Source organism: Eretmochelys imbricata, chromosome 6 (assembly GCF_965152235.1).
Source record: "Eretmochelys imbricata isolate rEreImb1 chromosome 6, rEreImb1.hap1, whole genome shotgun sequence".
NCBI classification, from domain to species: domain Eukaryota; kingdom Metazoa; phylum Chordata; order Testudines; family Cheloniidae; genus Eretmochelys; species Eretmochelys imbricata.
In genome coordinates this window covers 108952378-108978852 of record NC_135577.1, presented here as the reverse complement: position 1 = coordinate 108978852, position 26475 = coordinate 108952378, and the positions used below count along the sequence as shown (strand labels likewise).

The window sequence follows — 26475 nt, the reverse complement described above, 5'->3', positions numbered from 1 at the left end:
TTTTTAACCCTGTTATAGTCTTGGCCTTCACAATATCCTCTAGCAAGGAGTGTGAGTTGCTCCGAACAAACAAACAACAGCCTTGAATGTAGCACAGCAGCTAGTTATCGGAAATGCTTCTTGGTATTTTCCATCTGTTGTTTTAGGGAATTTCATTTGTGTCCTCAAGTCTTCAAGACATTCAGAAGCGGATAGTAAAATGCCTGTCCAGCTATACCAACATGCTGATTAACGTGTCCCCCAAAGGTACATTATCAAGCTTTTAATCTGAGCCACAAGTCTCAAATCTGTCATCTGAAGCAACGAAGGGTGTCACAGGATGTGTTTTACCAGCAGAGAATTCACTTGCTGAAGGCATTTGTGAGGTAGGAGTAATTGGGAGGGAGAATTGGGAGGGCTGGTCGTTTAGCTTTATAACTTTGGGATAGCCCAATGCCTTTAATTCATTTTGAGGACAGATCATGTATTTCCAGTACAATAAATAGAACAGTCTGATCCAAACCCTGTAGAAGTTGTCCAAGAGAGTAATTTCATTGATTTTGATGGGCTTTGGATATAAATGCTGGCATTATAGTGTAAGTATTTGTCCTTGTGGTAGGTCTTGGGTAGACTAGGATTTGGAAGGTGTTAGTTAACATGTAACTACATAGCGTGTAGACAAGACAATGCGCCTTTAACTCAACACGTCTCCACTAGGCTATTAACAGGCACTATCTACCACATTCCAAATCCAAGTCTAGATGAGCACTTAATGTTTAAAGCAAATGGAAAAGCAGGTTAAAAAATAATGATGAGCTGGCTTTATGGTTAAGGCATAGGACTAGGAATCAGGTGATCTGAGTTTTACTCCTGGGTCTGTCACAGACCTTCCATATGAACTAGGGCAAGACATTTAGGGCCTGTCTTCGCTATGTCAACTCAGAAGATCAGCCTCCAGGTTAGCCTAGCGTGGGTCTGAGCAGCCATACTACAAAGCCTCATGGTGGAAATTGTGGGAAGGCATTGGAAGACTATCAACATTTGAGTGATTTAGACTGCGTCTTAATTGCAAAGTAGGCAGATTATTTGTCTGAGTGGAAGCACTCAGAGCCTCAGGGTGAATGCACCCTCAAACTTTGTGCATGGATGGGAGAAGAGTTAGCTGCAACACCTGGGAAAGAGACCTAGCTAACTGCAGTGAAGAGATACCCTTACGCTCCTGTGAAATTGTGACATGAAGTTTCCACAATGAATTGGTGAGCTGAAATTTAAGCAAGGTAGACTTAGCATTCATCCCCTCCAGCTAGCATCCTGCGTCTGTAGATGCAGATAATTTTGCCCCAATCTGATCAATTTTATCTGCAGAATAACCTGAATTTTCCTCACAATAGCCAAGTGAGGACAGCTTGATTAACCAGACTATCCACCACCCAGAACAAAGCTACTGCTTTAGATTATACAGCTGCTATGGAGGAGAAACAGAAGTATTTCTTTGCCTTCCTCACACTCATGGCATAAGACTTTAAAAATCATTAATGATGCAGTCAATCAGTTTCTGCATGAGGCTTTCATCAGCAGAGCTCTAACAAGCTGCCATTTTGCTTCATCATCTGTCGCAGATCAGCTGTAGACCATGTGAGGCAGAGCCAGGGAAGATGGTATCTAAGGGTCAGTCTACTGATAGTTCAGGACAAAAGATCATTGTAAATCCTATTAAACTCCCAACAGAGCAGTGTGTCGGCGATACAGTATTGTATTCAGACCCATCTAGAAGCACTCGTGTTCTGTTCACTAATGAAAATGGACCATCAAAAGGAGAGTTATATTCTAACTTCTAACCACAGGCATTAACATTTGGTCCATGACACAATCCGCAACTCTCCGATAACTAATCTTAACCCAAACCCCACACAGTGTGGCCAGCTGTAGGAGTTGAACCTAGCACCTGGACTAATCCCATGGTTGTCATGAGAATCTTGAACCAACTTAGCCAACACATCAATGGGGACGTTAAAGTCATTGAGAATTGATGCTTGTAAAACACGCAGTGATCCTCAAATGGAAGATGTATTACAAGTGCACAGCATTGGTTTTGTCAGCACAAGTGCTGTTTTTAGATAGTGTGTTGTTTTTTTCATTATCAAGGTTCTGCTCCCCATCAAGTGCTAAATCAGATATGAATTCCCCATTCACACACTTGAAGACAGTCATCCTTCATCTGTTGCTATTTATTAAATTATGCTGTATGTCTTTGCAGTGAACAGTATTTTGTTTTATGAATACAGCTTTCTCTCTGTTATTGCAACCTCGAATAAATGAAGAATATTAAAGATTTTTTTTAAATGACATTCCTTACTTTTATCTACGGGGACAACATTTTCTCCCAATAGCATTGTCCTTTTGGAAGATGTGATAGACATATTGGGTAAATACTTTACCTCCAACCACATGGTTCCCATTGCAATTGATTCCCCTGCTGTTTCCTTCTAAGCACTTCCCCACCTTATTTCTTCCACAATGGTGACTTCAACAGTGTGACTGATAGCGGAGATAAATTTATTCCAGCAGCTGGTTTTGGGCAACAAACTTATTTACCTTAGCGTGCACTTCAGTTACTGAAATAAAGATATTAGGGGAAAATTTTACTGCAATTGATTTTATAAAGACCTTTGATGAAGCTTTAGTGTAAAAGGACAAAAGCGAACAAAGATTGATTGGCCTGGTTGGGATATGAAGATACTGCTCTCTCTATAAAACACCCACTTTTCACACAAGAGGTTTACAGAATATACTATGGTTGAGGAGGGCATGTTGGTTAGCGCATCATAGAACCTAAAGATTGCCAGAAATTGTAACCTGCAAAATGCAGAATCTGGATTATAATATTGCAGTTTGTTTACTTTGAATTGCCATGGAGTTCATTCTTCTGAGTTCTTTGAGCTCAGTGGGAGCCTGGGGTGCACAAGGAATGCAAGAAGGGACAAACAGGAGTAACTAGGGATTGGGAAGTTAGAAGCAGAGGAAGTTATTTTGTGGATTCAAAATTCTTTCATATATATCAGAGGCTCAAGTCCTTTCTCATTCCAGGGCACTGACTCCCAAAGGGATCACTCTCCAACTACGGGTTTGGATAGTGTTTTGTTAAAGCAACTAATTAAAAATAGATACAATGTTGTTTGCTTGGATTTCACATACTCAGCGTATGACCACTTAATATTACTAAGCCAAAGAGCAGAAGGAACAATGCCTGACTTCATTGGGTTCGGTATGAACACAGCTTTGCCTTCAAAAGGTCTGGTTCTGCAATCGCTGTAAGCCAAAATGCCCAGTGAGTGGAATGAGGGTTTTTGGCATCTAAGGACTTCACTATTACTCAACAAACCTGGTGATCCAAATGCTAGAAAAGTAATAAACTGAAAAAGACAATCATGTTTATTTCTGAATTGGAACCATTGAAGATCAGAATCTAGACAGTAAATTCACTATCAGACAATTAAGAAATGTTGATTGAGTGAGAAATCTGATCCTGGATTAGAAAACTTAGCAGGACAGTCTTTCACTTCTAGGTGCCTGATCCTGCATCCATTGCACACCCAAAACTCCCACTGACTGCAGAACCTTGCATCATATGAGCTCATTCATATGAGTCTCATACATACAAACCCCTCCACTGAAGTGCAATGCCCATATTATAGGCCCTGGGGAGCTGCACCGTGGATACAGGGAGAATTGTGCCCATAGACTAGGAGTGGCACATTTTCAAAGTGCGTACTAGGTCTCCACTTGCGCTTCAACGCAACTGGGCACATACATACCTGCACTCAATTTGTAGGTGCAAACACCTGGGTGTGTACTTCCAATAGCATGACACCTGAATATTCATAAGTGTTAGAATTTGCACCTACCACATTGATTAGGAGCATTCAGTTTTGTCGGTGCCATGTTTAACACCTGCAGAGGTGTTACCCCGTTGGAAGTGTGCATGAACTAGTGCACATAAAGGTACACAGCTGGTCCCAGTTCAGCATGGTACTGCTTGCACGCTTAGAGTTAGGCACCTGCATGTGCACTTTAGAAGTTAGGGGTCTGAAAATGTATCCATTCATTTGAAATGTGTAGGCTATGTTTTCCACATGTGGCTTCTTGCTTGCCAAGTGCAAATCAACTCAAGGGGATCCTTTAAACCCTTCATACCCCATTTTAAAAAATATATTTATTATTTGTTAGCCCTTTGTGTGTGCACAGCCCTTTGGAAAATACAGGACATGAGCCTCACCTCCCCAAAAGCTTCTAGATTTCTTAGACTATGTCTACACTACGCGCCTTTTAGCAACACAGGTGGGCCACTACAGCCATGCCGCTACAAGGTGCGCAGTATAGCTGCTTTGTTGGCAGGAGAGCGGCTCCCGCCGACAAAACACAGTCCACACCGCTGCTTTTCGTTGGTAAAACTTTTGTCGTTCAAGGGTGTGCAAAAAAACACCCCCGACCGACAAAAGTTTTACCAACGAAAGTGCAGTGCAGACAAAGCTTTAGTTGCTGTAGCTCTGACTCTGGGATTTGCATATTTACAATAAACAATGTCCTCCCCCGTACCATCTGCACAAGGGCCAGGCCTGACTACCACATGGGAAACAGATAAGACAATGAAGACATTCTGAAAAATTATTAGCCCAAAGGGGAGACCTCTGGGAGTGCTGGGTGTTTCAAATACTTTTTTTTAAAAAAAAAACTCGGGCCTTGACTTTTCATCAGGAGTGTGTAGAAAGATCTTTTTAATACGCACCAGGGTCACTTCATTCTTGCAGTTTTCAGTCTTTATCCCTTCTCTTTCTAGATCCAGCAATGAGACTACACACCAGCCCTTGGCTGTTGCCATGAGGGTGTTCTGATTTGTCTCTCTTAGGGTTCAGAGAGATGGATACAATCTCAGTAACTCTTTCTAATGTAGAGCATCACATGGCAGATGCCCTGCAGCCCTCACCCAGTAGAGTCAAAGTAGAACAATAGAGGACCCCCTGCCAGGGCCTCTCTCTCCAATACACTGGTCCTGTAGAAGTGGAAGGAAAGTCTTTGACTGTCCATTTAAAAAGCATTATCTTCACAAAGCCCATAGCAGGAGGGTCATGATAAAAAAAGGCTTGTTGTTGTGCTAGATAGGCATTTTCATTAATTGTGTCATTTTGGAGCATAATGCAACTAGAATGGATTGCATGAGAAAGCAGAAGTGTAATGGCTCTGCTGTGCCTTAATGGAGCACTAATGAGCTAACAGGTGAGCAGCTACATTAGGAAACACAGAATAGCATGTGACAAGGAGCACAGCCTGAGGCAAATGCTCAGGAATCTCACTCTGGAGTATCCAGACCCCAATCAGGTACGTCTACACTGCAATAAAACACCAGCAGCTGGCCTGTGTAAGCTGACTCTGTCTCATGGAGCTATAACCTTGCACTGGAGACATTTGGGCTTGGGCTGGAGAAACTTATACTGCAATTTTATAGCACTGTAGCCTGCATCAGCGGACGTCAGCCGACCCTGGATGTTTTACTGCAGTGTAACCATACCCCTTGTGGCCTACAGCTGGCCACTGCAGGGTAATGAGAGTATGGCGGTTGAGTAGCCAATATGGTCTTATTGCTCCCTGTACACTCACCATTAGATGGCATGAAATCCCTGGTCATGTCCAAAACATACTCACCTTCTTCACAGCAGTGCAGAGAACCACCGTGAAGGCCTACTCCATAGTGCACACAGCCTGCGTGGTCCCGCTCTATGCATGGTGCTTGAGGCTCTCAGTTGAGGGAAGTTCCTTTGCAGGTGGGGGGTAAGGCCCATTGTGACTTGGCTTTCCTGAATTGGACCACAAAAATGATCCGGAAAAAAGAACAGGTAGTGCAGTACTCCCAGTCATTCCTGTCCAGACACAATGTTAGGTACGTCTCCATTTATTGCAGTTTAAAATGCATAGAAATCCTGAAGCCTTTTCAGAGGAACTGTGCGCAGAGAGCCCATGCAATATATTATCAAAGCAATAAAACCACCCTCCCCCTTCACCTCATTGTCAAGAGGAGAATAGCAGTTCTTTAGGACACAGAATAGAATTTCAGACAAATATTTTGAACATTTTGCTCAGCAGAATTTCTTTCATTGAAAGTAACACTGGATAACCTTCAAGGTTGATACAAGGGAACTGGTGTTTTCAAATGCACACATCAAACCCAAACTCTGCATCCAAACACCCCAAACTTTGGATCTGGATTTGAACTGCACACCTACTCCCCTGCCCTGTTACGGGCTGAACCAAAACCCTGGATCTGAACTGGATACCTCCTTCCCCCAGTGGGTTGAACCCAAACCCTGCATTCTGAACTGCATACCTTGACCTCCTGCCTCCCACCCCCATGGGCAGATCCAAAATCATGGCTCTGGATCCAAACACTGCACCTTGGGCCTCATCACTAATGTATGGATTCTTTACATTTATGATGTTACTAAATCCCTTTTGGCAGCCCCATCATTGGGGAGTTATGTGTTCTTCAGAGGTGCATTATTCATAGATTTTCAAAGACAGATGAACTAACTAGGACTACTACAGCCAAGTCCCTCACGGCCATTTCTATTCCTTTGCTGACAAGTTCCGAAAGCAGCAAGATGAGGTTCTGAAAATTGCAACAACATTTGAACCAAAACTGCAAATGTTTACAGGGAATAGCAGAGTCTGGGAACAGGTTAAGAACCAGGTGGGGTTGTGTAGAGCAGAGCATTTGGCTACGAATAATCTCTGCTTTGATCAAAAAGACAGCACCATTTTACTCAGTCCAAGATAGCATGGAGATCACATCCTAAAGCAAAATAAAAAGTATCATTCCTTTTGGTAGATGATGTTCTCCCCAATGACTCCTCCCCAAATTGCTTTATGTGAGCTCTCACTGTTTTTTAAAGTCTTTCCCTCGAGGGAGCAGATCGTTTAATATAGAGTACCGCATTGACGTCTGGTATTAAGTCAGTCAGGCAACTTCGAAATGAGGCGAGTGGGCGTCCTGGTAAGAAAATAAAAATGCAAGTTTAAACAGAGGAGATGGGTCATCTTGGTTCTTTAGATTCCAAGAAAGATTTATATATAAAGTTCTCTCTAAGCGGGTTCCTTTTACACCAGCTATGTGCATTTGAGGCATCCTTCCTACATTCCCTGTGCATCCACGATCCTCACCAATTTCAGTAGGAGTACACAAGAAATGCAGGATCAGGCTTCATAGGCTTTATGTCTCAATCTGTATTACAGAGTTACATTAACAAGTTACTGCCAAACACCAGCAGCTCCAGTTAATGTGAATGCAAGATCTGGGCCCTCAGCATGTCCGAAAAATCAGGCCACAAGTAACAGAATTGTCCTTTTTGGCCACTCAGAAACAAAGACTTATTACAAAATATGAGGAAGAAAAAGCTTAGGAGAATAAAAAGAGAAGACAGAAATGGCCTTGATACAGGTCAGCCTGTTGCAGAAACAGAATGCAGCGACACAGGGAGGATGTTCTATTCCATTCTGTATAGGTGTTTATACCGTGCTCATCACCATAGTAGCTGAGCGCCTTCTAATAGCACACGAAGCATGTGACGAACATCTGTTACATTATAAAACCTAGAAGAGATGCAGAATACAATACCCATGTATAAACCATTGCTACTGTGAAACTGGCCCAGAGGCCAGACGTATTGTTTTGTCAGCACATGAATACTCTTATACGATAAAGTTATCCGTGTACAATTTTCATACAAACGTATAGAGTACGATTTAAATATTTTTTTTAATACAAAACACCAAAGAGCAGCCATGTATCATGTCAGCAGACAAGATACATGATCATAACCACCATGGTAACAATGCCTGTTTAATGTTCATATACCTTATTCAGTATTCACATTATAAGTAATAGCTTAGACTTGCTGAAGTGTCAGCTAAATGAGGGGATTTACAGTGTAATTCTAAAACCATACAAGCTGGCTTCAATGAAAGGCTGTAATCAGAGCTAATTACAGGGATGTTTGTGAAACTCATTGGTCTGGGGCTTTATTTTGATATAAAAAGGAGCAAAACTATTGTAAACTATGGTTCTTTTGAGTATAATGATAGTAACCGCCTACTTTTATATCTCTTCTTTCACCTCAAAGGACCCAAAAGCTTTTTACAAACAGTACATACCACAGCAATTGCCTCACCTACTACTGAAGTGCAGCTATCTCTGGGGTGGATCATAGCAACTATTTAAAAGTGCATACCAACACCATGCAAAACTGTAGCAGAGGAAGTGAAGAAAATTATCACATCCTGTTGAAGATGCTGATGGAATTCACTGAGGAAGAATGTAATTAACCAAACATGGACACAGACACTAAAATCTCCCATTATTCTTGCAAGATATATGGTATCTTTAATGACCACAAAAGGTAGCTTCCTATCTTATATTAAGTTTCTATATGGTGTTTTTCCTCCATAAATCTCAAAGAGGGGCAGTATCATTATCCCCATTATACAGATGGGGAAACTGAGGCACAGACCGGGAAGTGACTTGCTCAGTAGGTTAGCAGCAGAACTGGGAATAGACCCCAAATCTTCTGAGTCCCAGTCCAGTGCTCTAGTCACTAGGCCACACTGCCTCTCCTAGACAATACTTTGAGATGGTTCTTCCAAGATAACTGTGCCACCTAGCACCATGCCGGGGCACTGGCACAGTACTGACCCGGAGAACAGAGCCACCTCCTGAATCACCCACACCACTTCCTAAGCACTCTGAATTTTTCATGGCAGAGCAACCTCTTATCTCAGTACTGATCAGGCCAGACCCTATACGGCTTGTGAAATCTAACCAGATCAGAACCCAGCATGGTATGGCTTCTATTAAATCAAACAGAACAGCAGCTTTATGCAGTGGGACATGATACCAGTTCCTAAGTGTAATATCATGCTTTTTTAAACACAGGATCTAAAGGGAACCTTTTTGACTTCCTTCATGCATGCTTTCTGTCATACGTCCCAGCAACTTACAACTAGCTCTGGCCATCTGTACTGAAAGATCTTTATTGGGATTTTCGATAAAATAAAGTCATCTCACCTGTCCATGTTCTCTGTTGAGTGACAATAAAACTTTGGCACTGTGGTTGAGAGTTACAGATTGCTGCAGCTTCCTCTGCATTATGAATGGAGAGCAAACATCCCAGATGGCTGTAGGAGGGCCAGCATTTATAGTCCTGCATTTCCATGGTTCGGAATCCCTTTAGGGTGATGTAGTCTGAGAAACAGAATAAAAACTAGTAGATAGGGAAGCAGCCTTTAGGAAACTTTTAACATAATCCAAAAGGAAGATACCCTGCAGTATGTTACGGTTACATCATAAAGTTAATACTTTGCCCTTGCGTGACATCCTTCATTCAAATAAGACAGAGAGAAGTTACAGATTCAGAGTAGCAGCCGTGTTAGTCTGTATTCGCAAAAAGAAAAGGAGGACTTGTGGCACCTTAGAGACTAACAAATTTATTTGAGCATAAGCTTTCGTGAGCTACAGCTCACTTCATCGGATGCAACGATGAAGTGAGCTGTAGCTCACGAAAGCTTATGCTCAAATAGAGAAGTTACAGTAGCCTGCTCAGACTGAGCCAGTGGAGGAGCCAAGCACAGAACACATACATTTTAACTTAACCCCCACTGCTTTAACCACTAGATTTGTCTAGTGCCTCCCAGAAAGATATGACAGAGCGGGCAATGTTTAAGGCTACCGCTCACTCACTGCTAAGCTTTCTGCCCCTTTGTGGAGGTGCAAAATAGGACAGAGGCGCTAATTTTAGCACACTGCTAATGAACACTGATGGATAAACTGAGGGAGAGACATTGTTAGAAAATACGACTGTTAGAAATGCAGGCCCATCTGTGTAAGACTGCACCTACATTTTTGCACATGCTCTGCTTGCAAGCATGCCATTTCCAGAGTCGATGTAAATCTGGCACTCCACGGATATTGCAATTCATGCCCATCCCAAGTCTGCATGGGAACACTTAGGAAATCTAGGGCCACAACACCTTTTGTGCTCAAAGCAGCAAGGAATGAACTTTTTCATAAGGAAGAATGATTAGCCACTTTTCTCCACCATGGAAAGGGTTCCCTTCTTTTGTACAGATGAACAAAGCCCCAAACTATTATCCATGGTCCACCAATGACTCAAAGCAGCAGATAGGTTGCACAATGAAACTGGAGAAAAATAAAAGTATCACAGGGCTCCGTGGGTAAAGAGAGTGGAGGCCATCTGAGGATCTTTCCTACCAACTGGTCCACAGAAGTAAAAAGCTGGAGGGCCACTTAAGATATTAACAGGACATATAGTCACTTGAAGCACAAACTGATGCACATGTTGAAAGGACTGTGAGTAGAGTACTTAAAGCAGCACGCACGTGCGCACACACAAGCCAGATTGTTCTGCAAGGTACGTACAATGTAGTACAAGCAATCACATGCAACTCTCATGAAAAAACAGCAAAGATTGCACCAAAGAGAAAGAAACAAAGATACTAAGGCCAGCTCCACACTAGAAACGTTTGCTGGTATAGCAATATCAACTAGGGAGTGATTTTGGGTGATTCTTTATTGTTTCGGTGATACTTCTATTTTAAAAAACACCAGTGCAGATGCAGTTATACCGGCATAAAAATGCTTTAGCTGGTATGGCTTATTTCATCTTTTTTTCTGGTGTGGCAGCATCTACTTTAGGAGGGCTTGATTGTATAGCTATACCTGTATAGTTTTACTGGTAAACCTTTTCTAGTGCAGACTAGGCCTAAGTGTGCCAAATTCTGCCCTCACGTACATCCACTGTGTCCACTGGGGCTGCATGAGCGTAACTGAGATCAGAATTTGGCCATATTTGGGAACCACAAGATTCTTACAGTCCGATTGCACTGCAGTCATTGAACTATTATCTAAAGACTCTGAAGCCGTGTACCTTTTAAAAGAGGAAGCCTGTTCTGTAGATATAGCCCAGACTTGTACAAATGTAAAACTTTTTCAAAAGCTCCTAGGGTTTCATTTATTCCATATCGTAAATCACCTACATTAAAAAGAAAAATATGACAGAAGTAATTAACCTGATAAAATATCATTTAGAATGTTTTCTCATAAAAGACAATGGGGTCTAAATATTAGCTTGTACCTGTTCCATTCAGAATATCACCCAGAAGGGGCCGCAAGGCAGAAGGTGCAGTGTGTGGCAAAAGATACGTGAAAAAATACCTGCAAAGAAATCCCACAGGCTTGTTAGAAGTGAGAGGTCTCAATATGTCAACAGTTACTCCTCTCTAAATTGTCACTGTCCATCTCAGGAGGACGATTCTGTTCTATTCAGGTTGTTACACAATGCCCAATACTGTGGTGCTGGAGCACCATAACTGGCTTCTCATAGATCATGTTGCCAGTCCCTCTTAAAGCTTGGTCCCTGTGGCATATAGTGCTGCCAAGTGCTTTATTCAGTCTGATTTAAAGGATTCAAGCAATGAAGCTTTCACTAAATTCCCCTGCAAGGCTTCTATGTATATTGCCTTGCTCACCTTTAAGCAGTGACTTTCCAGTCTACAAAGGACATGTATGCTCTCTCACCTAGGGCAACCTTGTAAGGCCTTGTGCTACCAAGGCTTGGCAGCCCATTATTAACTGAAAGATAGGGTAGCTCATTATTAATTCCTTGAACCATCCAGTCCCTCCACAAAGCTGCTGCTCTAAAAGGGATGGGTAATTATTGCAAGACTATGGTTTTCTTTTAGGGTGAAATTAGGATCCCTCAATAACAGTGTCTCCCTCTTAAACCCCTGAACATTATAATAATGGGTGATCAAGACTTTCACCTCCAGGTCAGCTGTTCAAATCTAGCCCAGATCAATGGAGAGAGGAAGTCACTGTCTTTTGATGACTGATTGGTGGCCTACGTGAAGTGACTTGACAGTCTCAGTTCAATTCCCAATAGATGTCCATCTCTATTTCTTCTTCGCTCCTTTGTTGCCCATCTCAAGCGAGGGGCCATGAGTTAAAAGGGACAAAGAGACTAAACTATACTGTTCTCATACAGAGGAAACTCCACCTGCAGTACCACCAAGCTGAGGCACATTGGTGGGGAAGCTTGCAGTGCCTCTGCTGTGGATAGTTAGAGGATTGCCATCTCCAAGGCTGTCGTGGGACCTCTGGGAAACAATATGTTCACTGTGGAAAGTTTTCTGGGCAGGTTTATTGGTGATCATAGAGGGAGGCAGCGCAGGAGGGGTGTCTGCATTCTTACTAGCCAATGACTACGCTGTTTTCAATTCTTAGCTAACAAGGAAAATAACATTTGCTACGAAGAGATTCTTAATAAATCTCTCTCTCTCTGTATACTACATAGAATAAGTACAGGATACTGCTCACTATATGGTATTGTGCAAATTATGATCAAATCTGCCAAATTTTTCTATATAATTGCACATACCGGTATGCATTAAAAAGATTCTTCTTTTCATTTAGTCCATCACATTTCCCAGCTGCAGTACATTTGAGAATGAAGCTTTTTGCAGGGAAGTCTAGTGTGCAGTCATTATCTTCCTTGCATGACAGTTCCTCAGTGCTGGCATCGTCCATGTCTGTCACTTTTAAGTTTCCATCCACCATAACAAACTGCCTTGGCTGGAAATCCAAGAGGACTATTGAACCCAGAGGGGAATGTGCCAGGTAAAACAGCAGTTTCACTAGACTCAGGCAAATCTGAGAAAGAGGAGATGAATACGCATGGGAAACATAGTCCAAAAAAAGCTATTAAACTGGAAGAAGGGGAAAGGCATTCAATGAAATTAAAGACAAGAAATGTACAGTAATTAAGAGGAAATTATGTGTATGTTACAAGCTGTATTGTCAATATTGCCAGAGGATTTTACTGTCATAAACAGTTTAGCAATGTTTGTTAAATATGCATACGCACAAAAAGAAACCTTTACAGTTACATCACTAGGATAAAAAGCTACAAGGGATAAAATATCAGCTTTCATGCTTCAGGCCATATGTAGATTGCCAGCTGGGATCAGGAAGGTGTTTTCCACCCTGGTACAGCATTACACAATTAGCCCCTGATCCTGCAACTGTTCCATGCACTTGGACTCCTGCACCCACATGGAAGCCCATGTACTTCAGTCGACATGAGTTCAGGGGTTGGTTCACTCAGAACAGCTTACAGGATCAGTGCCTAGTGTGGTGCATCATGGGATAAAAGCAGGCAGGGACCATCAGTATAGACCACTGCCATAGTCAGGATATAAGCGCAGATGGTCCAATTATCTGTTCTGGAACAGCACTCCCTATGTAAAACTATTGTACTAAATGTTTTGTTCATTAACGGTATATCTACACTGCAATTAAAAACCCACAGCTGGCCCATGCCAGCTGACTTGGGCTTAGGGGCTGTTTAATTACAGTGTAGTCATTCAGGTTTGGACGGGGTGCAGGTAGGGTTGCCAACTTTTTAATTGCACAAAACTGAACACCCTTGCCCCGCCCCCTACCCCACTCCTGCTCCAAGGCCCCTGTCCCACCCCTTTTCCAAGGCTCTGTCCCCCACTCACTCCATCCCCCCTCCCTCTGTCGCTCACTCTCCCCCACCCTCACTCACTTGCTCATTTTCAGTGAGCTGGGGCAGGGGATTGGGGTGCGGGAGCAGGTGAGGGCATCGGCTGGGGGTATGGGCTCTGGAGTGGAGCCAGGAATGAGGGGTTCGGGGTGCAGGAGGGGGATCCATGCTGGGGCAGGGGTGCAGGAGGGGGTGAGGGCTCTGTCTGGGGGTGCAGGCTCTGGGATGGGGCCGGGAATGCAGGGTTTGGGGTGCTGGAGGGGGATCCGGGCTGGGGCAGGGGTGTGAGAGCCCTTTCCTTCTGCTGGAACCTGCCATGAAGCCCCTATGCTGAGTTTTGGATGTCTTGTCAAGGTTCCTCCCCCACTCTGAACTCTAGGGTACAGATGTGGGGACCTGCATGAAAAACCTCCTAAGCTTATCTTTACCAGCTTAGGTCAAAACTTCCCCAAGGTACAAAGTATTCCACCCGTGGTCCTTGGAATGGCCGCTACCACCACCAAACTAATACTGGTTACTGGGGAAGAGCTGTTTGGACGCGTCCTTCCCCCCAAAATACTTCCCAAAACCCTGCACCCCACTTCCTGGACAAGGTTTGGTAAAAAGCCTCACCAATTTGCCTAGGTGACTACAGACCCAGACCCTTGGATCTTAAGAACAATGAACAATCCTCCCAACACTTGCACCCCCCCTTTCCTGGGAAATGTTGGATAAAAAGCCTCACCAATTTGCATAGGTGACCACAGACCCAAACCCTTGGATCTGAGAACAATGAAAAAGCATTCAGTCTTTTACAAGAAGACTTTTAATAGAAAATAGAAGTAAATAGAAATGAAGAAATCCCCCCTGTAAAATCAGGATGGTAGATATCTTACAGGGTAATTAGATTAGAAAACATAGAGAACCCCTCTAGGCAAAACCTTAAGTTACAAAAAAGATACACAGACAGAAATAGTTATTCTATTCAGCACAATTCTTTTCTCAGCCATTTAAAGAAATCATAATCTAACACATACCTAGCTAGATTACTTACTAAAAGTTCTAAGACTCCATTCCTGTTCTGTCCCTGGCAAAAGCAGCACACAGACAGACACAGACCCTTTGTTTCTCTCCCTCCTCCCAGCTTTTGAAAGTATCTTGTCCCCTCATTGGTCATTTTGGTCAGGTGCCAGCGAGGTTACCTTTAGCTTCTTAACCCTTTACAGGTGAGAGGAGCTTTCCCCTGGCCAGGAGGGATTTCAAAGGGGTTTACCCTTCCCTTTATATTTATGACACGCCCCCCAAATCTCAGCTAGGGTGAAACACTGGCTGGGATTTCTTCCTGGAGCTCTAGGAAAAACAGAGTTAATAAGACACATGCATCTCTAAATATACTACCAAGTACATAAAGACTAACAATATTTTCCACATCTCAAGGACGATTTTAACCAGTTGACTCTGGGAAACTTTCACGGGAGAGTGCATCAGCCACTTTGTTAGAAGCTCCTGAGATGTGTTGGATGTCGAAATCAAAATCTTGGAGAGCTAAACTCCACCGAAGAAGTTTTTTGTTAGTTTCTTTGACGGTGTGAAGCCACTTCAGTGCAGCATGGTCGGTTTGCAGGTGGAAACGCCGTCCCCAAACATATGGGCGTAGCTTTTCCAGAGCGTAGACAATGGCATAACATTCTTTTTCAGTGACTGACCAGTTGCTTTCCCTCTCAGACAGTTTTTTGCTGAGAAACACTACAGGGTGGAATTCTTGATCAGGTCCTTTCTGCATTAAAACTGCTCCCACACCACGCTCGGATGCATCTGTGGTTACTAGGAACGGTTTGTCAAAGTCTGGGGCCCTTAGTACAGGGTCAGACATGAGTGTCGCTTTAAGCTTGTTAAAGGCCTTCTGACACTTTCCGGTCCACTGAACAGCATTTGGCTGTTTCTTTTTGGTTAGGTCTGTCAGTGGGGCAGCGATTTGGCTGTAGTGCGGTACAAATCGTCTGTAATAACCAGCCAAGCCTAAGAAGGATTGAACCTGTTTCTTTGACTTTGGGACAGGCCACTTTTGGATAGCATCCACTTTGGCCTGTAGGGGGCTGATAGTTCCTTGACCCACCTGGTGTCCAAGGTAAGTCACTCTGTTTAGGCCTATTTGACACTTCTTAGCCTTAACAGTTAGTCCTGCCTCCCTTATGCGCTCAAGGACTTTTTGTAGATGTTCCAGGTGGTCTGCCCAGGAATCCGAAAATATGGCCACATCATCAAGGTAGGCGACTGCATATTCTCCTAATCCCGCTAGGAGACCATCTACAAGTCTTTGGAAAGTGGCGGGTGCATTTCGCAGCCCGAAAGGGAGTACATTAAATTCATACAGCCCGAGATGTGTGATGAAGGCTGACCTTTCCTTGGCAGATTCATCTAGCGGTACCTGCCAGTACCCCTTTGTTAAGTCCAAGGTAGAGATGAACTGGGCCCGTCCCAGTTTCTCTAACAGTTCCTCTGTGCGTGGCATTGGATAGTTGTCTGGGCGAGTTACAGCATTTAGCTTACGGTAGTCCACGCAAAAACGTATTTCCCCATCTGGTTTGGGAACTAGAACCACTGGAGATGCCCATGCACTTTCAGAGGGGCGGATTACACCCATCTGTAACATATCCTGGATCTCCCGTTCTATAGCAGTTTTAGCTTGAGGAGACACCCGGTAAGGTTGGACCCTAATTGGGTGAGCATTACCTGTGTCAATGGAGTGGTATGCCCGTTCAGTCAGTCCTGGGGTGGCTGAGAACGTTGGCGCGTAGCTAGTGCACAGCTCCTGGATCTGCTGTCGCTGCATACGCCCAAGGGTCATGGAGAGGTTCACCTCTTCCACACCACCAGCACATTTCCCTTCGTAGTAGACACCTTCAGGCCACTCAGCATCATCTTCTCCCTGGGCTGTAAACTGACAAACCTTTAATTCTCTGGAATAAAAGGGCTTTAGAGAATTAATATGGTACACCTTAGGCTTTCGGTTGGAGGTGGGGAATGCTATGAGATAATTAACAGCTCCCAGGCGCTCCTGGACCGTGAATGGCCCTTCCCACGATGCTTCCATTTTATGGGCCTGGAGCGCCCTTAAGACCATGACCTGGTCTCCTACTTTGAAGGAACGCTCTCTGGCATGTTTATCATACCAGGCTTTTTGCTCTTTTTGAGCATCCTGTAAGTTTTCTTTAGCAAGGGCTAAAGAGGTTCGGAGGGTGTTTTGTAGGTTGGTTACAAAGTCCAGAATGTTAGTTCCTGGAGAAGGTGTAAATCCCTCCCATTGCTGCTTCACCAACTGCAATGGCCCCTTAACCTCACGGCCATATACAAGTTCAAATGGGGAAAACCCTAAACTGGGATGTGGTACAGCTCTGTAGGCAAAGAGCAACTGCTGCAACACTAGGTCCCAATCATTGGAGTGCTCATTTACGAATTTACGTATCATGGCCCCCAAAGTTCCATTAAACTTCTCCACCATGCCATTTGTTTGATGGTGGTAAGGAGTGGCAACCAAGTGATTTACCCCATGAGCTTCCCAAAGGTTTTTCATAGTTCCTGCCAGGAAATTAGTCCCTGCATCTGTGAGGATGTCGGAGGGCCAACCTACCCTGGCAAAAATGTCTGCTAGTGCCTGGCATACACTTTTAGCCCTGGTGTTGCTTAGAGCTACTGCTTCCGGCCATCGGGTGGCAAAATCCATGAAAGTCAGTATGTACTGCTTTCCTCTGGCTGTCTTTTTCGGAAAAGGACCCAGAATATCCACAGCTACTCGCTGAAATGGAACTTCAATGATGGGGAGTGGTTGTAGAGGGGCTTTGACCTGGTCTTGGGGTTTTCCCACTCTTTGGCACACCTCACAAGACTGGACATAGGTAGAAACATCCTTGCCCATTCCCTCCCAGTGGAATGACCCCCCCAAACGGTCTTTGGTCCTGTTCACCCCAGCATGGCCACTAGGGTGATCGTGGGCTAAGCTCAAGAGCTTGGCCCGGTATTTAGTTGGAACTACCAACTGTCTCTGAGGATGCCAGTCTTCCTGGTGTCCACCAGAAAGAGTTTCCTTGTATAAAAGTCCTCTTTCTACAACAAACCTGGATCGATAAGAAGAGCTGAGAGGCGGTGGGTTGCTCCGTGCCGCCGTCCAAGCTCTCTGGAGGCTTTCATCTGCTTCCTGTTCGGTCTGGAACTGTTCCCTTGATGCTGGAGACATCAGTTCCTCATGGGATTGTGGACCTAGGCTTGGTCCCTCTGGAAGCGATATAGGGGATGGAGCTGTTTCTGTTGACTGTGAACCGCTCTCCGCTGGTGCACTATGTTGGGATTCAGGCTCCGGCTGAGCCTCTTGTGTAGGGTTATTGGCTGCTGCCAGTTCAGGTTCAGTGGGGCCCTCTGGTGTTGAGGTTGCAAGTACTGGATTCAGTGCTGGCACGGGGTCTGGTGTTGGTTGTTTGGCTGGTTCCGGTTCTGGGACTGGTTCCGTCTGGGTCTCTGGGACTGGATCCACTACTGCTGTTGCAGACATTGGCCTAAGGTCCAGGTCCATCACCTCTGACTGGGTCCTGATAGCAGTTTCCGGAACAGAGCTAGGCCTCACGGCTTGTTTAGCCTGGCTGCGGGTGACCGTTCCCACCCTCTTGGCCTGCTTCACATGATTGGCCAAGTCTTCCCCCAACAGCATGGGGATGGGATAATCATCATAGACTGCAAAAGTCCACATTCCTGACCAGCCCTTGTACTGGACAGGCAACTTGGCTGTAGGCAAATTGAAAGAGTTGGACTTGAAGGGTTGAATCGTCACTTGGATCTCTGGGTTGATTAAATTGGGGTCCACTAAGGAAGCATGGATAGCTGACACTTGTGCTCCGGTGTCCCTCCACGCGGTGACCTTCTTCCCGCCCACACTCACAGTTTCCCTCCGCTCTAAGGGTATCTGGGAAGTATCTGGGCCTGTGGACCTCTGGTGTGATTCCGGTGCAATGAACTGTAATCTGTTGGGGTTCTTGGGGCAGTTGGCCTTTACATGCCCCAGCTCGTTACATTTAAAACATCGTCCAGCTGACGGGTCACTGGGGCGAGGAGGGTTGCTGGAGAACGGGGTGGCAGGACGATAAGGGGTCTGGAGGGTTCTTTGGGAGGTAGGTGGGGCCTTGGGCGGCCCCCGGTAATAGGGTGTGGTCTGGGGTGGTCCCTTCTGGTCTCCGCTCCAACTGCGACCAGTTTTCTTCTTCTCTGCCACCTCCACCCATCTGGCTCCAATCTCTCCTGCCTCGATTACAGTTTTGGGTTTCCCATCTAGGATGTATCTTTCTATTTCCTCAGGAACACCCTCTAAGAACTGTTCCATTTGCATTAGGAAGGGCAAATTTACTGGAGATTCAACACTTGCTCCTGATATCCAGGCATCCCAATGTTTCACAATGTGGTAGGCATGTCGGGTAAATGACATGTCTGGTTTCCACCTTAGGGCTCTGAACCTCCGACGAGACTGCTCGGGTGTTATCCCCATTCTGACTCTCGCCTTGGATTTAAACAGTTCATACTTGTTCATGTGTTCTTTAGGCATTTCAGCTGCCACCTCAGCTAAGGGTCCACTGAGCTGCGGCCTCAGCTCTACCATGTACTGGTCAGTAGAGAGGTTGTATCCAAGGCAGGCCCTTTCGAAGTTTTCTAGGAAGGCCTCAGTATCATCGCCTGCCTTGTAGGTGGGGAACTTTCTGGGATGGGAAGTGGTACTTGGAGAAGGATTACTAGGGTTTGTTGGGATATTCTGCTGAGCCTTTATCTTCTCCATCTCCTCCACATACTTCCTCTCTTTTTCCTTCTCCTCCAGTTCTTTGTCCCTCGCTTCCATAGCTCTCCTGTGAGCAGCCGCTTGGTGTTGTTCTGCCTCCCTTTCTTGTTCCTTCTTCAGCCGCATGAGTTCTATCTGTCTTTCATGTTCCCTTTGTCTTTCCTCAGCCTGAAATTTGGCTAATTCCAGCTGTAGTCGAGCTGAGGATTTGGTCATTCTAACCTCTCTGTTTTTAACTAACTTTACACCCGAGGTTTAGAAATAAACAAACAAAACTTGGCTGTAAAATTTTGCTGTGCTGGAATAGAATACCTATTCTCTGATAGTGATTGTCAGCCTACAGAAAAAGACAATTCCCTTGTCTCTGTTCTGGGCCCAACTTAAAGCAAAAAACCTCCAAACTACTTGGAAACCTGCTTACCCAGCCCAAAGAAAAAGCAAATGGGTAGAACACACACCCCCTATTTACTTTTAGGAAGAAAAGAAAAAAAAAACCTCTGGGTTGGAAGACTGTGAATTTCCCTGCAGGAGTTAAGTACCCTGCCTCCAGGCAAAGAAAACCTGCAATTCACAAGATAATCCCCTTTTGTCTCTGCTTGGCCACAAAGCAGGGAAAACCCAAGATGCTTTCAGTTTCAAAGCTGCTTCAAAGCCACAGGAAAAAAAAATTCCTTTTTAAAATCTGTATTTCTAGTTCAAAAAATCTCAACTGGATCTCAAAATGATTTCAGGTTAATCCCACCACTATGCCACCATGTCAAGGTTCCTCCCCCACTCTGAACTCTAGGGTACAGATGTGGGGACCTGCATGAAAAACCTCCTAAGCTTATCTTTACCAGCTTAGGTCAAAACTTCCCCAAGGTACAAAGTATTCCACCCGTGGTCCTTGGAATGGCCGCTACCACCACCAAACTAATACTGGTTACTGGGGAAGAGCTGTTTGGACGCGTCCTTCCCCCCAAAATACTTCCCAAAACCCTGCACCCCACTTCCTGGACAAGGTTTGGTAAAAAGCCTCACCAATTTGCCTAGGTGACTACAGACCCAGACCCTTGGATCTTAAGAACAATGAACAATCCTCCCAACACTTGCACCCCCCCTTTCCTGGGAAATGTTGGATAAAAAGCCTCACCAATTTGCATAGGTGACCACAGACCCAAACCCTTGGATCTGAGAACAATGAAAAAGCATTCAGTCTTTTACAAGAAGACTTTTAATAGAAAATAGAAGTAAATAGAAATGAAGAAATCCCCCCTGTAAAATCAGGATGGTAGATATCTTACAGGGTAATTAGATTAGAAAACATAGAGAACCCCTCTAGGCAAAACCTTAAGTTACAAAAAAGATACACAGACAGAAATAGTTATTCTATTCAGCACAATTCTTTTCTCAGCCATTTAAAGAAATCATAATCTAACACATACCTAGCTAGATTACTTACTAAAAGTTCTAAGACTCCATTCCTGTTCTGTCCCTGGCAAAAGCAGCACACAGACAGACACAGACCCTTTGTTTCTCTCCCTCCTCCCAGCTTTTGAAAGTATCTTGTCCCCTCATTGGTCATTTTGGTCAGGTGCCAGCGAGGTTACCTTTAGCTTCTTAACCCTTTACAGGTGAGAGGAGCTTTCCCCTGGCCAGGAGGGATTTCAAAGGGGTTTACCCTTCCCTTTATATTTATGACAGTAGTCATTCAGGTTTGGACGGGGTGCAGGTAGGGTTGCCAACTTTTTAATTGCACAAAACTGAACACCCTTGCCCCGCCCCCTACCCCACTCCTGCTCCAAGGCCCCTGTCCCACCCCTTTTCCAAGGCTCTGTCCCCCACTCACTCCATCCCCCCTCCCTCTGTCGCTCACTCTCCCCCACCCTCACTCACTTGCTCATTTTCAGTGAGCTGGGGCAGGGGATTGGGGTGCGGGAGCAGGTGAGGGCATCGGCTGGGGGTATGGGCTCTGGAGTGGAGCCAGGAATGAGGGGTTCGGGGTGCAGGAGGGGGATCCATGCTGGGGCAGGGGTGCAGGAGGGGGTGAGGGCTCTGTCTGGGGGTGCAGGCTCTGGGATGGGGCCGGGAATGCAGGGTTTGGGGTGCTGGAGGGGGATCCGGGCTGGGGCAGGGGTGTGAGAGCCCTTTCCTTCTGCTGGAACCTGCCATGAAGCCCCTATGCTGAGTTTTGGATGTCTTAGTCTGTTGGTGGCTATGACTGTGGTAGCCACATTCAGCCTTGTGGATCACATGCTTTTGGGGGTTTTATGGTTTGAGGGTTTTTTAACCAAAGAATTTCTCACTGATTGCAGTGTAGTTCTTCCTTTAACTTCAACATCATCCTCTCTCCAGTAAAGCAAATAAGCAGCAGCCATTACAGTGAGGCCCTGACCAAGATCTCTGAGGGCATTACCGTAATACAAATAATAAAAATAACTTCCATGTCATACGTAATTTATGCTAACGGAGAGCTAAAGAGCCTCACTTGGCCTCTCACCTACCGGACTGAGACATCAATTTATTATTATTTGTATGATAATAGTACCAAGAGGCCCCAAACAAGATCAGAGCCCTACTGGACAAACACACTGTAAGAGATGGTCCCCTGAAGAGCTTATAATCTAGACCAGGGGTGGGCAAACTATGGCCCGGGGGCTATATCCGGCCCTTCAGATGTTTAAATCCGGCCCTCGAGCTCCTGCCGGGGAGCGGGGTCCGGGGCTTGTCCAGCTCCACGTGTGCCATGGCTCCACGCGGCTCCCAGAAGCAGCAGCATATCCCCCCTCCAGCTTCTACGCATGGAGGAGAACAGGGGATCCACACACTGCCCCCGCCCCAAGCAGCGCCCCCGCAGCTCCCATTGGCAGGCAGTCCTGACCCCCTCCGCTGCCCTGACCCCCTGCCCCAGCCCTGATCCCCGTCCCACTCTCCAAACCCCTCGGTCCCACCCTCCTGCACCCCAGAGCCTTCACCCCCCCCACCTGCACCCCAACCCCCTGTCCCAGCCCAGATCCCCCTCCTGCACCCTGAACTCCTCATTTCTGGCCCTGCCCAAAAGTCTGCACCCCCAGCTGGAGCCCTCACCCCCTCCTGCACCCCAATCCCCAATTTCATGAGAATTCCTGGCCTGCCATACAATTTCCATACCCAGATGTGGCCCTTGGGCCACAAAGTTTGCCCACCCCTGATCTACAAAAAGGATAAGAAACAGAAAAAGGATAAGAGAAAAGACAGAAGCACAGAGGGGTGAAGTAACTTGCCCAAGGTCATATACGAGGTCAGTCAGTGGAAGAGCCTGGAACAGAACTAGTCTCTGTCCCTTGCTCCATCCACTGGAACATAATGCCACTGCAATAATGGGCCTCCCTATACAAATCAATAAACCTCTCTGCAAAGGCGTGCAGAACAGAAGGAACCAGACATCCAGTCAGACAAACACAATACTATCTCTAGGCAGGATTCTTTAGACTTTGTAATTTTAGGTCTGTTGTAACATTGCTTCGGAGGGGGAAATAAAGGAATATCTAGTAATAGTGGAGCTCCTGCTCTCTGACTGGGGCTATTATTTACTGTATTTTAAAAGGAGTGAAAACAAGATTATTTTAAGAAGATTTTAGGAACATACAGAAAGTCAGCACGACAATCCTCAAAAAGAAAAGGAGTACTTGTGGCACCTTAGAGACTAACCAATTTATTTGAGCATAAGCTTTCGTGAGCTACAGCTCACTTCATCGGATGCATACTGTGGAAACTGCAGAAGACATTATATACACAGAGACCATGAAACAATACCTCCTCCCACCCCACTCTCCTGCTGGTAATAGCTTATCTAAAGTGATCACTCTCCTTACAATGTGTATGATAATCAAGGTGGGCCATTTCCAGCACAAATCCAGGTTTTCTCACCCTCCGCCCCCTCCCCCCACAAACTCACTTTCCTGCTGGTAATAGCTTATCCAAAGTGACCACTCTCCTTACAATGTGTATGAAAATCAAGGTGGGCCATTTCCAGCACAAATCCAGGTTTTCTCACCCCCCCCCCACCAAACACACACACACACAAACTCACTCTCCTGTTGGTAATAGCTCAATCCTGTGAGCCCCAGCACTCATCATGGGCTCTTTGCATTTACTCAGTTTGAGACCTAAAAGCTACTGATAAAACTGCCTTTGTTTTGTTTTCTTACTTTAAATCTCTCTTCCCAGGGAGTCTGCAGAAGCTGAATCATCTCCAGAGGGGATCCCAACTCCAGCATAGCTGTGACCCTTATTTCAGGATCTAAGCTATTATCATAGCACTGACCATGCAACTGTAGAGAGAAAAGGAGAGATTGTTATACTGATGCATACTCAAGTACAAATGTCAAGGGAAAAGGCTGAATAAATATTGACAGATCAGCTTGGCCTCTGGGGAATATGGATTCAAGTACAGTAAAAGGCATTCAGTCTCCTATACTCTGTTTAAAGCAGGCAGACACCATGTAAATACGGTAGTACTACAGACAATACAATTCAATTGCTCTCTTGTTTCGAAGTCACTGATACCGTCACAAGTATAAGGGGGTAGCTGTGTTAGTCTGTATCCACAAAATCAACAAGGAGTCCCCTGCACCTTAAAGACTAACAGATTTATTTGGGCATAAGCTTTCCTGGGTAAAAAAACCCACTTCTCCAAATGCAATGTGATACCATCCCATTGATGCATAGTTCTAGTTGCTGCCCCGACCAACAGCAGTTGTTTCGCTGAGCGAGAAAGCAGCGTGAACTGCCTTGTGTGATTCCCCCCAGCTAATGGCATCATTAGCAGGCATCAAGCCCAGAAGGAGACCCTGATTAGTTTACAGGATGTGAATTTGAAGAACTCGCTTTCTACAAAGCACGTGGCTCTGGGCGCATCCTTGCAAGAGGGTCTGTAGTAAACAACCCCCCCACCCCGTTCCCATCTCTAACCAACCCCATCAGCTTGGCTTTATTCGGAAGACCGGGATCTCCTTCCTTCGCCCATCTCCGGACGCACAGAAGTACCGGGCGGTGTAGCACAGCGGGGACAGTCCGCGAGGACACCTGGCTAATGCAGGGCGTAGCTGCCTGTGTCTGTGTGCAGTGGCTGTGAGCCAAGGAGGTCGGGCACTCGCCCCGCTACCGTCTCCCCCAAACGGGCGCTGCCGCAGCAGTTGCCCGGGGTCTCCCGCAGGTGGCCGGGCCGGGGGGGTCAGTAGCCGCGGGGCGCCGGGAGCGGCGGAGGTGGGCGAGTGGGGCAGCCGCGCGGCATTCAAGCAGCGGGGGGTCAGAAGCGCCATGTCCCCCTCTTCCCCCGTCCCTCTACCTGCCTTGACGACGCCGGGGTGGTCGAGGCGCTGCAGCAGGGTCACCTCCTTGAGCAGCTTGTAGCTGGCCAGCCTCCGGCAGCCGGCGGGGTGCCCGTAGCGCTGCACGCAGCGGCTCACGTCGCCACCGGCCCGGTGCACCGACTTGAGGGCGATGGCTCCGGCCCCCGGCAGCGCCGCTCGCTGCACCAGCTTGGTGAAGCCGGAGCCCACGACGCCCAGCCCGGTTACGCGGCTCAGGTCCCCGCAGCCCAGGCGGCCGCCGCGGCTCAGCCCCCGCTCCCGGGGCCCGGCAGAGGTGGCCAAGCGCCGCAGGTCCCGCTGCCGCCGGCTCAGCTCGTCCAGCAGAGCCGGGGGAGGCCGCCTGGCAGGCCGGGGGCAGCCCCGCGTCCCGTTCGCCCCCCAGCAGGGGCCAGCGCCCGGGCAGCTCTGGAGGACCAGGGCGAGTAGGGCGCTGGCGGCCAGGAGGCCGAGCAGCGCCGCCCCCCCGGGCCGGGCGAGGCTGGCGCCCTCCTTGCCCCTGGCTGCCCGCATGCGGGACGGCCCGAGCGCGGCAGCTCCCCAGCGGCCCCGCCGGCTCTGCCTGCCGGTGCACTGGGCGAGCCCAGAGGGGCGTGTCCGCCAGTCCCAGGAGCGCCGCGCCGCGGCCAGCCCCGGCTCGGCTCCCTAGGGGGCAGCTGGCCGCTCCCGCCCACCCCGCCTCGCTTCGCCTCGGAGCGGCTCCCCCTTCGCTCGGCTGCCCTCTCCCCCAGCCCGCCCCACGGAGCCTGTGCGCGTCTGCAGCCAGCCCCGCCTCTCACCCGGCCCAGGGAGGCTCCTCGTTCCTGCTGCGGAGTCGCCCCGGTGTTTTAAACCGGCCCTTTCAGTTCGCCGCAAACTGAGTTTGGGAGACAGGGAGGGGGAGATCCGGCCCTGATTTCACTGCACTGTCACCGCCGCTGAATTTGGCCCGTTAGACTTGGGCTGCTCTGGGCGGCGGAGCTGAGAGGAAGAATGGTCCCTCTGATTAGCTTGCTAGACACAGGAGGCCCCAGGTATTCAGGCATCTAACGGATTGAAATCAATGGGAGTTAGGTGCCTACATACCTTCTAAAATGTGAGTCTCTTTGTAAAATGAGGCTAATAGCACTTCCCTACCTTGCAGGCTGTTGTGAGGAGAAACACATCAAAGACTGTGGGGTGCTCAGATACTACAGTAATGGGGGACTTAGGTTCTGAGCCAAATCTATGGCACTGCAGTTAAAGGAGAATTACAGTAGGTGTGAATTTGGTCCTCTGGCTTTAACTACACTGCTTTCAGTAATTCGTAGCCACAGCATGGAGAAAACATAGTGGGTCTGACTGTGACTGGTCACAGTACCCCAGTATTTCAGTGGACGTAAATGACTAGAGAAGTCAGTATGCAGTGTTGCTGTAGGTCTGTGGGCCCCAGTATATTAAATAGACAAGGTGGGTGAGGTAATATCTTTTATTGGACCAACTTCTTGTTTCTCACCAACAGAAGTCAGTCCAATAAAAGATATTACCTCACCCACCTTGTCTCCTTAGACAAGTTAGGGGTAGTCAAGAGCCTTAACTCTCAGGGCTCAGAGTTGCTCAGGCCTCTATCCCACTACTTGTTTGCTGCGATGGTGCCAGCTGAATTCATAGCAGAGTGGCATGAGAATGTGCCCTATCGCGGAGGAAGAAATAAGGCTGCAATTCCTAGAAGCCTTTGGGGGAGGATTGCAGAGTATCTCCATGAAAGTTTCATCAGGATCTCTGA

The 26475-nt window shown here is 46.7% G+C and overlaps 1 protein-coding gene across 1 annotated transcript; it reads right to left on the bottom strand.

Annotated features, from left to right (window-relative positions):
* Positions 1-6917: 6917 nt before the first annotated feature.
* Positions 6918-25244, bottom strand: LOC144266905 (extracellular tyrosine-protein kinase PKDCC-like). The gene is made up of 7 exons (XM_077820474.1): positions 24714-25244; positions 23571-23693; positions 12480-12751; positions 11178-11257; positions 10971-11075; positions 9092-9268; positions 6918-7021 (listed from the first exon to the last, which is right to left on the bottom strand). The coding sequence occupies exons 1-7, from the start codon at positions 25242-25244 to the stop codon at positions 6918-6920; spliced, it is 1392 nt and encodes a 463-aa protein (XP_077676600.1).
* Between the last annotated feature and the right edge of the window lie 1231 nt (positions 25245-26475).

Excerpts from the sequence above, each read along its gene's own strand:
- LOC144266905 (XM_077820474.1), bottom strand. The coding sequence starts at position 25,244 with ATGCGGGCAGCCAGGGGCAAGGAGGGCGCCAGCCTCGCCCGGCCCGGG. Across the intron at positions 9,269-10,970 it reads CAGGCTTCCTCTTTTAAAAG|ACTACATCACCCTAAAGGGA; the intron begins GTACACGGCTTC and ends TCTGTTTCTCAG. Across the intron at positions 7,022-9,091 it reads TCAACAGAGAACATGGACAG|GACGCCCACTCGCCTCATTT; the intron begins GTGAGATGACTT and ends TTTTCTTACCAG.